The 10,570-nt window shown below is 37.6% G+C and overlaps 4 protein-coding genes across 4 annotated transcripts; 2 read left to right on the forward strand and 2 right to left on the reverse strand.

Annotated features, from left to right (window-relative positions):
* Positions 1-608: 608 nt before the first annotated feature.
* LOC111519478 lies at positions 609-1,439 on the forward strand. The gene is made up of 3 exons (XM_023180589.2): positions 609-876; positions 939-1,040; positions 1,104-1,439. The coding sequence occupies exons 1-3, from the start codon at positions 631-633 to the stop codon at positions 1,251-1,253; spliced, it is 498 nt and encodes a 165-aa protein (XP_023036357.2). The 5' UTR covers positions 609-630; the 3' UTR covers positions 1,254-1,439.
* Positions 1,440-2,617: 1,178 nt separating this feature from the next.
* On the forward strand, positions 2,618-4,668 carry LOC6650030 (formin-like protein 6). The gene is made up of 3 exons (XM_002073996.4): positions 2,618-3,720; positions 3,784-3,939; positions 4,016-4,668. Exons 1-3 carry the CDS (start codon positions 3,071-3,073, stop codon positions 4,554-4,556), a joined length of 1,347 nt encoding a protein of 448 aa, XP_002074032.2. The 5' UTR covers positions 2,618-3,070; the 3' UTR covers positions 4,557-4,668.
* Positions 4,669-6,107: 1,439 nt separating this feature from the next.
* LOC6650031 (Bardet-Biedl syndrome 5 protein homolog) lies at positions 6,108-7,592 on the reverse strand. The gene is made up of 5 exons (XM_002073997.4): positions 7,412-7,592; positions 7,204-7,352; positions 6,955-7,144; positions 6,659-6,896; positions 6,108-6,602 (listed from the first exon to the last, which is right to left on the reverse strand). The coding sequence occupies exons 1-5, from the start codon at positions 7,495-7,497 to the stop codon at positions 6,108-6,110; spliced, it is 1,158 nt and encodes a 385-aa protein (XP_002074033.1). The 5' UTR covers positions 7,498-7,592.
* Positions 7,593-7,693: 101 nt separating this feature from the next.
* Positions 7,694-10,155, reverse strand: LOC6650625 (mannose-1-phosphate guanyltransferase beta). The gene is made up of 4 exons (XM_002073998.4): positions 9,889-10,155; positions 9,537-9,823; positions 8,942-9,476; positions 7,694-8,426 (listed from the first exon to the last, which is right to left on the reverse strand). Exons 1-4 carry the CDS (start codon positions 9,977-9,979, stop codon positions 8,026-8,028), a joined length of 1,314 nt encoding a protein of 437 aa, XP_002074034.2. The 5' UTR covers positions 9,980-10,155; the 3' UTR covers positions 7,694-8,025.
* Between the last annotated feature and the right edge of the window lie 415 nt (positions 10,156-10,570).

The following is a 10,570-nucleotide window of genomic DNA, read 5'->3' on the forward strand; positions in this document are numbered from 1 at the left end:
TGAATGGCGTTTTGCGAATGAATATTACTTTTTTTACGATAATTAAAATTTGAATAATGAACGTAACCATCAAAAATTATATATTTTCATGAACATTGCCTAATTTGGGTCTTCAAGATGTTAAAAGTCTGGATAATATCTTGATGTATGATTTAAAGAAGTGAAAGTAGTTTAAAGTTATTTTTTTAATTTAAACTTATGGCATTTCTCTGCCCTTCGCTCAGAAATTGGAGCCGGAATTGAACTTACCCGAAATCAGGGATAGGCGACACCCGGCGTGGCGGTGGTGGAGTTTGTGGTAATGGTGCCCAGTCCGGAGATGGAGCCCGTGGAGGAGACGGAGCCCGTGCCGCCTCGAAAAGGCGTTTGGCCGTGCCCTGGTGGCGAGTGGCTTTGTGCCGCTTTAAATTCGAATTTTTGTGTGTTACATAGCCGCATTCATTACACTCCGGTATTTTTATTGTCCAATTTATTCACAATTATACAAAAGCTTGGTGGCTTATTCACGGTCTCATTCGCTGCTTTCGATTGCCGATAATTAAACGGCAATCGAATTGGACCGATGACATTCTGCGGATAATTAATCGGCAATCGAATCGGATCGATGACATTGAGTTTTCTTCCCTTGCAATGGAGAAACATACGCTAAGTTTTCGTAATTTGAAATTCGACTTGAATTATTTTCCAGGAATGGGCAACATATCAATGGAAAGTAGGCCCAAATTCGTGGAGAATCTGGAGGCAAGGACTCGATTTATGAGAAACGGGGTATTCTGCAACACCCTTCTCTTGGCGAAGCCCCTTCTGAAGGAGGACGCCGTTTATTGCCTCAACATGGACGAATTCTGTCATCATAGCTTGCCCTATATTCACAAAGTAAATACATATCTGCATAGACACTGGCTATATCATACATATGTACATATATTTTCTTACAGATTTTCGTCATGTACTTGACTAACTTGATCAGTGGAAGTCAAGAATTGATATACGCAAAAAGCGTTTGTCCAAAAAGCGAGCAAGATACTTCATCTGAGCTTGTAAGTACCTACATATTTTGCATTTCGAATTTCAAAATTATATTTCATTGTGCTTCATTGCAGCTGAACAATTTTGATGAAGTTGCTGACATCTTAATGCAAGTGCCCATACCGTTGAGGCCCAACATAGTCGCCATAGTGTCTGATTCGTTACAGATGAACATCCGTGCGCTGAATATAGTGGAGGACATATGTCCTTACGTTCAAAACTGAACAGCGATCGGATAAAGCTCAAAGGGAAGACAATTGTGTCTCATATGCCGGTCATGCCCCTAAAGATGTGTGCCGAGGGTGGTGGGTTGCTCAGCTTTATGGTCTATGTCGCAGCAAGTGATGTTTAAGAGAAAGGACTTTGCATTTATTAAAATAAAGTGTAAAATTAAAATGATGTACCCATGATGCAATTCTGTTTTAACTTGAGAGGTGTTCTTAAGTGATTCGGTTACGCCGAATCTGACTGCATACTCGGCTTTTATCCATTTAATTTAGATCTTGTGCAATCAGGGGATCTGGGGTTGAAAATGAAGCACCCAAAAGTATACTTACAAAAGTATATAAATTACATAAATTTGGTATCAATCAGTCATTGACTGAGCGAATTCACTAGCGGTTCTCTTACGTACAAAGGGTCACAAATGGCGATTGTCTTTCTAAAATTAACAATTTTGTAAGTACAGTCGGGCTTCGATGATCCGTGATCCGGTTAACCAGTTACCCCGAAAAAGCGTGATGGCCAAAGATCAGTCCAATGGTTTCGAATTGTTTGCTTCGATTAACCGTGATTACCAATATTATCCGTGATGGCAGAAACTTTTTTATTTAATTCAATTTTTTTTAAACAAATTGCCTAATGTTTTCAGTAATAAATTTAATGTATACATACTTATTTAATTTTTTTAATTATGTGTATAAACTTCTTAAATTATTGATTATTGTTATTTAATAAATTTAATTTAATGCTTCTGGAGCCGACCATTATGGATAATCGATGAAATGATAAACTAAAAATAATTTTTCACCTGTGCAATTAAATACAAGTGCTGAACCCGTAGAGAGGTCATTCTTAGATGGAAGAATGCACTCCGTTCCGAATCGATAAAGTATTTGTTGTCATTGTGTTTTTTATGATAAAATTAACATTGAAATAAAATTATTAAAAAGATTAAGTAATTACGTAATTATGCCGTCATTGATTTCTTTTTTCACTTTTTGGCGCCTTCTCCGCTATACATGCTCATAAATAAATTTATTTCAAATTTTTAAATTTGGCGCTTTGCGGAGCCTTCGGACATATGGTGCCAACGTCAAACCAACATCGAACCTGTACGTGTTAATTCACATCACTGTCTATCTCTTTCGCACTTACGTTTACCTTTTCATGTTCTATCTTTGTTACTCTAAAGAGTTGCCACTTTTTCGGTCAAATCTGGCTTGTTTACTCTTAATTGCAGAGAAAGTCGAAATTATCTGAATTAAATTAAATCAAAAAGAAAACAAAGTAGAAAAAAATAAAAATACTGAAAAATAAGTTACACAGCTACTTCTGTCTTATTATTAGTTAAATCAAAAGTTTTTAATCTATGGAAGAAGTATTAAAAATATTTCGAATAAACATTTTAGCTTGTTTCTCATTTAGCCTCTTTTAGTCATAAAAGTGACATCACTGGTCATTAGTAGTAGTAGTAGTAGTAGTACGAATGAGCGTGTGAGGCCAAAAAACTGTAAACCAAAAGAAGAAAAAGCAAACCACAAAAGAAGCAAAAACAAGAAAAAGTAAAAAATTTTCCCCGTTTGTTGTCCTTTTCGTTTTAATAATAACAAGTGCAAATGGATTAGAATGCTTCAAATTCATTGAGAAAATTGATAAAACAAAAAACGGAGCATACACAACCAAAAGCCGGGCATGTTAGAATTATATCGTATTTCAGCAATCGCGGAGACGTCGAAGAAGCCACTCGAAGCAGAAAGAGCAGGAGGACGGACGGGTCGGGGATTAGGTCCAGCTTCAGGTTAAGAGCAGCAGCAGCCAAATGTTGCTAGCCGGTCTGCCGGCCTTTAATGGCAGCAACACAGCTGGCACTGGGGGTGCACCTACACCAACGGGCGTGGGAGTGGCTGGAGCTGGAGCTAATTCGGGTCGTCCCAGTGCGGCAAGTGCGTTAATGAAAACCCTGTCCGTTCGACTACACCGCGGCACAGAGTTCATTAAGGATACAGTGCAAAGGGCCTTGGTTATGTCCACACCAGTGACAGGCCCATCCTCCCATGCCACAGCATCATCATCCACAACAGCATCAGTCAGCAGCAATTGCCATAATCATCTTCAGTTTCAGGAATCCCAAAGTCTGAAACGTAAATTGAGCGGACCCGGTGGTTTAATGGGATGCAGCAATCCAAGCACATCCAATAGTATCAGCAGTAGTGCAGCCACCAGTTCCAGTTCAGTCCGTCAATATATTTTAAGTCATCAACAGCCGCTGCCACCGCCGCCGCAGCACCAACAGCAGCCAACCTCATCAATTCTAACCTCGGCGTCATTCCTCAAAGCATTTACAGTGGCGCCAACTAATCTACATCGATCGGCATCCGCTCGCAAACGTAATCCCAGCACCGACAGCCTCCTCATGGATCTTTGCCTGTTCAAGCCCATTAGACCCATGCCCATAACACCAGTCAGAATGTAAGTGAAAGCAACAACTCCAAACTAGGTTGATCATTGTATTTAAAAATTTGACAATTTCAGTAACAAAGCTCGAGGTTTTGAACTGAAGAAACCCAAATTTGTGTCCATTTTAAATGCCTATAGTGACGACGAAGAGGACGATGACGATGATGATGATGTAGACGATGCTGTTGAACCCAAGGATGCCCAGCCGGTAATACACAAGCCAAAGCTTAGGTATGTAATTGACTTTAATTTGCCTAACGTTCCTTTAAAAACTCAAATTTGATGTAATGTTTATCCCATAATTTAGCACGGTCATATTGCCCCAACATGGAAAATCGGCATTTGTGCCAATGCCGTATATAGAGACAACTAGCGACACCATTACCACCAGCACAATCACAACCACCAGGACTTCAGTTGGAAGTAGCACCCAAACCCACAACACACACACCTCAGGCCCAGGCAAACCAGCCAATAAGCCAAAGCGCCGTCGTCGCGCACCCTTGCTCACAGCCAAGCGGCGTCGTAAAGCAGTTGGACCGATTGCTACAGCTGTAATATTAACATCACCAGCACCACCACCACCACCACCGCCGCCACCTCCAACCCAATCAGCAGCAACAAAGCGTAAAGCAACTGCATCTTCCACCTCAAAAGCAGCGATAGCAACAAAACGTAGTCGACGTTCAGTTGCTAGCGCTGGTAGCGGCAGTGGCAGTGGCGGAGGATCTAAAAACACCTCAACATCTCCCCCGCCGTCGACTGCTCGCCCTTCACCGCCCATGACACGCCAACGCCTACGTAAACAGATCTCCGCCAGTAGCAGCAGCAGTAGGAACAACAATTAATTTGCAGTCTCATCATTATCTACTTAAAAGAACAACCCAAAATTATTTATGTACACCCTAAGTTCTCGTCTAGTTTTGATTCTACTTGCTGCGTTCAAGTAAGAAAGTTTAATTTTTTTTTTATTTTTTGGGGGGATAAACTGAACTGAATATCCAGATAATACCACCAATTGTAATAATACGCAAATCGTGCAATTCGTTTATGACCCTTTTGATTTTAAGGCATTTGTATTGAAATTCTCAGTTAATAACACAAGGAAGTAATCGTAAATGAAAAAAAACAAAAATCGGATGCTTAGAAATTAAGAGAAATTACGACTTGACTTTTTGCATCGACCTGACCTACAAGAAATTCAGTTACCATCGGTAACCATCTTTTGATTTGAAATCTGAACAAATGTCTAGAAAGAAAATGCTTGCTATTAAGCTTACTCCATCAGGAGGAACTGTCGCAACCAAGTAAATTTAACTGGTCTTTAAGACTGATAAAGCCACATAGAAAATCAACTCATACAAATATTATTACAAGAACGAGAAACGAAAATAACCCAAAAGCAAAAGAATTTAAGTTTAAAAATTATTAAGAAAAAAGTATTAAGAAAAAAAAACTCTAGAAAAACACCCTATGTATAAAAAAAAAAACAACAAAAAGAAAATATATTCACAAAAAATGTTTTAAGATTTAAGCCATTCCCAAATGATATTGTAATTTTGTGAAGTGTTTTCAATTTTCTGTACAAAAAACAAAATTCGGATTTTCATTTACTTTTTCGTTTTCAACTTTTACTTTTTTTCTCCTCAATGTGTTTGATGTCTAAATGTATGGAGTTCTGCCTTTAAGGCAGATATAAAACAGATCTGTATCAGGATCATGATAATGACGAAGAAAAGAAGATTTAAAAAAAAAACGCCACAACTAACATTAATATTTCCTACTTTAATTAAGTTTGTTAGAATTTATAGATTAGAAACAAAGTAAACAATTTTCATTCATAAATCTATAAATATATATATATATATATATATATACCAAGAAATTATGTATAAGAGACAGCGATGAATATGAATATGTATGTATATATATATATGTATATGAATGGTATACATATGTATATATATGTATATACCGGTCAAATCAACTGTGTGTTGTGATATGAATTAATTTATAAAACAAAAACGAAAACCCCTCCCCAAGCAAAAGACAACCAAAACTGATAATGAAAATTGCTTTAAAATTTTCTCCCACAACAAATTGGTTTAATACAAATTTTTTTCCCCAGTTTAATGTAGTTGCAAAATGAACATAAAACAAAAAGTAAAATGCAAAATGCTATATAACTGAACATTATGTATTAGCTTGTAAGTTTAACACTCAGCAATTTCGAAATTCCGTAAACGAATGTTAATATGATAGCAAAAGCAAAAACAAATTGCAAAATTGATTAAGCAAAATTACTTAAAACACACAGCAAGTTGTATGCGTCGTCAATAAATCCATAAAAAAAAAAATATATTTGATTTCTGGTTAGCAAGTTGTCAATCAATTATGTTTCATTCATCCAATGTATCCATTTTGGTGGGCATTACGTTCCACAAGTCTTGCAATTTGTAACCATCTCGTATGCGTTCCATCGCGAAGCCCAATTCCTTGCAATAAACAGGATTCGGCCGAGTCGTATGCTCACTTCTGGCACTCCCATTATTGCAATTGCCCAGACAATTCTCAGCCAGATAGCGATTTAATTTCGTATTTATCTCACGCTCTTGTCGCTCATCCAATTCTTGAAAATCTTCAATTCTAAATTGTGATGCAATCTGGGCAGCTTCCTCAGCGGCAGCGGCAAGACGTTGTTTAGCATCTTGGACATCATAATGAACTCCAAAGTCAGGTTGCTCCGAATAGATGGCATGCAGTGAGGATAACTCCTTGTAGAGTTCATTCAAACGTTCGGCGGGATCAATACGAAAACCCAAGACATAACCACCGCCCGTTTCAGCCGTTTGTATGACCAAAGCTGGGCCATACTTGGAATCTCGTATGCGCAACTGAAACAGGGGAGCTCACTTAGAGGAGGAGGCCATCATTATGCAAAACAACTTACACTCTCAATTTGCAGATAGGGCAAACTTATGTTGAATGTCTCATTGGCATCGGCAAACCAAACCAAACGTATATTCGATACCACAAAGCTGCCTAGATTTCCCTGGTCACTGGACAGATTCCATACGCCCTGAACTTGGCTATAGACTTGCTCGTTGGGTAGTATAATTAATTGTCCTGTCTGAATAATTGCTCCACGTAGCTTAAGATCTCGATACAAATAGGTTCGCTGATATATTCTAAAATCGGATTTATTTTAACAGTCTTTTACATCCATATAGTAGTAATGGTACCTACTGATAGACATCGAAAATGCTGGCAAATATCGGTTGATCCCTTCTAGCTGTCTCACCCGAGACATCAGTGAAAAGGAATTCGAAACGTGTCTCATTGCTAATGGCCAATATATATAGAGCCTGACTGGGTATCCTTCCCTTGGTATGCACAATTTTTGTGCTGGTATTCCCGATTCGTGCATAACCAATGGCTACATCATGGTGAAATCAAGTTGAATGCAGTAGAATTAACTTGGTTTAATTTACTCACACAAATTAAATTTTTTATGGACCAGGGAATGCCAAATAATACGCAAATTGGTAACCAACAGACGACCTGTGTCACCTGGATTTCCTTTACTATCTTCCATGTGATAAATGTAATCCAAAATTTTCTCACCCTGCCGCAAGTGTTTATGCCTGTTCCATGAAATGTTTAACCATTCGAAAATCTAATCAATTGCCTTGACTCTACTTACAATTGTGGCACATCAAATTTAACTTCCTTATCCTCCCAAAGAAGATTCAAGTCCATAGACTCCATTCTTGCTAAAGTTTTTAACATTTTTCTAAAGAACAATCAAATTTGTCTGTTTTGCTTCTTTTTGTAGTTAGTTGTGAAAATGGTTGCCATGGAAACGCATGAAAAGGACTTCTTTCAATCCATTGAATATGTATACATCAACTTTTAACAAATTGCATATACTAAAAACCATTTAAACTAAATAAAATCCAATCGACTTTGATTCCTTTTGACATTGTTTTGGATATATATCTCTATATCTATATATTTTCACTAAATTTTAATTTATTTTAAATAGTATAAAAGAATTGTAAAACAGTTTAGAAACGAGTCGTCGTTATTGGAATTGTTGATGTTGTTTTTCATTTATCTTTTTCTTTTGTGAAAACTTTTAGCTTAAACATTTAGACATTTAATTTATATAAAAATATATATAGAAAACAGAAGGCAATTGGTGTGCAGCATTTCAATACCGAATTGATGAAACAAATTTTTAAATAATATAGATTTACATTAATTCTAATTCGCAGCTCGCCCATTCTCGTTAATGGTAATGATGATGACATCTTCTCACATAATAATTTGCGGTTCCGGCACACTTGCCGCAATGCTTTTGTGTGGCAACACTTGACCTCCGTTCACATAGAGCTCATCCTTAACAATGACATCTTCACCAAGGACGGTGATGCCCTCGATACGCACCCAACGCCCCACTGTGGAACGCCAGCCCACAATGCAAGAGTCTAGCCAGGAATGGGAACGAACTATAGCACCTTTCAATATGGTCGAACGCTTAATGCAGACACCATCCTCGATGATGACATTTGGACCGATTGTGACATTTGGACCGATGCGGCAACCTTCACCAATTGTTGCCGTTGGATCCACTAAAACATTGCCAACAACTCCAGCTCCAGTGTAGAGTTTGTTTGATTGCTTTTGACGCAGCGAACTGAGATAAAGACACATGCCTGGGAAAAAAAGGGAAGAAACAAAACAATGAGTGTTGAAATAACTAACTAATACTAGAAGCATAATATTTTCTACTTTGTGCCCTTATCAGAGTTATCTAGAGACCTTCTCGTCTTACCATTACAAGCCTAAATAAATGTAACTTGTGCCTAATTACATGAGAGGTAGATCTACTTCACTTGGCCCTTATCTATATAAAGATTCCCATGTTTTAGCTTCTCTAGAGTAAAAGTGACTAGTTTTATAGTTTTAATATTCTGACATCATTTCTGCAAAGACTTCCTCAACAAAAATTTGGACTTTTTTTGTTGTTTTTATCAACTTTAATAAGTCGAGGCAGAAATCGCTCAATCAGAAGTTTCCAGGAAAACACACAAAGTAGGAAAAAAGATAAAGTGGCGTAACACAAAAAAAAAAAAAAATGATTAAAGACCCAATTGAGGTGTAGATAAGAGCTAATGGGACAAATGGGCCCCATGATAAAGTAAAATTCTCGTTTTGCAATTTCAATTACCGGTTAGAAAATCTTTAGGCTGTCCGATGTCCATCCAGAAACCAGTCAAATCCATGGCATATAATTCTTGTTGCTGAGCCATATTGGGAAACACTTCCTTTTCAATTGATGTGGGTTTCACTTCGATGCGTTCCAGTACAGATGGATTGAAAATATAGATTCCAGCATTGATTTTATTGCTAACAAACTCTTGTGGCTTCTCAATGAAGTTCTTAATGCAGCCTTGTTCATCATAAAGAACAACACCATATTTCGAAGGTTCCTCTACTTTGGTTACCACAATGGTACCCTCTTTGCCATGATTACGATGAAATTGCACCAACTGTTTGAATGGGAAATCGCATATGACATCCGAATTGAGAACAAAGAATGGTTCGGAACTGGCTGAGAGAATGGGTTTGGCCAATGCCAAAGGACCAGCAGTTCCGAGTGGTTCAGTCTCATGTGAGAAAATTAGCTCCACTCCCAGTTTATCGGCCTCTACTTTCAATTCCTGTTCCATTTGTTCAGCCCGATAGCTAACAGCCAATATAACCTATGGGCAAACCAAAGAGAATTACCGAATTTATAAATAAAGTAGACTTTTATTACTAACCTGACGACAACCTGCATCCACCAAAGCCTCCAATTGATGCAAAAGGATTGGTTTGTTTGCAAACTCCACTAATGGCTTGGGTGTGCTCAATGTCAGTGGACGGAGACGGGTACCATAGCCACCAACAAGGATGAGAGCTCGAGTCCCATTGCCCACGGTTTGATTAGGTGAACCGCACATTCTATTTAAATTTTTGCAACTGAATTTTCCAAGTTTTCTATTCTGACACGTCAGAGATTCGTTACAAAGTTCTCTATCGGTTGATTCGTGGCTGCCTCCGACTTTCACTGCAATGATGTAGAATGAGTAAGCCTATTGTTTACTCCGGCCGATTTTAATTAATGTTAGTTACCCGATTGTTGTTGTTGTTGCTGCAGCTGATAAGAAGCTTTCGCACAGTGCCGTACTTTTTTTTCGCTCTTTTCTCCTTTATTTCTTTTCATGTAGTTGTTTACTTATGCTTCTCGGGCCTAAAGCAGCCTTAAGCTACTTGAGTTTGGTATCAAATGAAAAGAAAAAATCCCATTGGAACAAACTCGCATTTACTTTTCAAAGGTTTTGTCTACTTTTTCTGTTATTATTAAAAGAAAATTTAAAAATGTACTTCTTTTTGGATACAATAGTGTGGCCAAATTTACAAAAGTAGTGTTGTAAGACACTCAAAATAGTATTGTCAAATGCAACATCTTGGGCGGATTTTTTTGAATATTGATTTTTAATTTCAATACTAGAGATTCCTATGTATCTATCACGCGCATTTTATTGACCAAATTTTTTAAAACAATGAAAATGATGAAATAAAACAATTCGTTTTCTTTATTAAGATTTTCGCATTGCGAGATTGAATCGGTCGCCCACAACTACCACTTAGCTGCTTACGTTTGTTGTTTAATTTAACGTCCATGTCTGCCTTATTTAATTAACAATTCTGAAAGAGAGCCATTTGCGGCGATAGCGTAACGGAAACAAACAGTCATCTGTTATTTGTCATTTATGAACATGCTTGTTGGGTAAGCGCTTATCGATTGTGTTCA

This window comes from Drosophila willistoni, chromosome 3R (assembly GCF_018902025.1).
Source record: "Drosophila willistoni isolate 14030-0811.24 chromosome 3R, UCI_dwil_1.1, whole genome shotgun sequence".
NCBI classification, from domain to species: domain Eukaryota; kingdom Metazoa; phylum Arthropoda; class Insecta; order Diptera; family Drosophilidae; genus Drosophila; species Drosophila willistoni.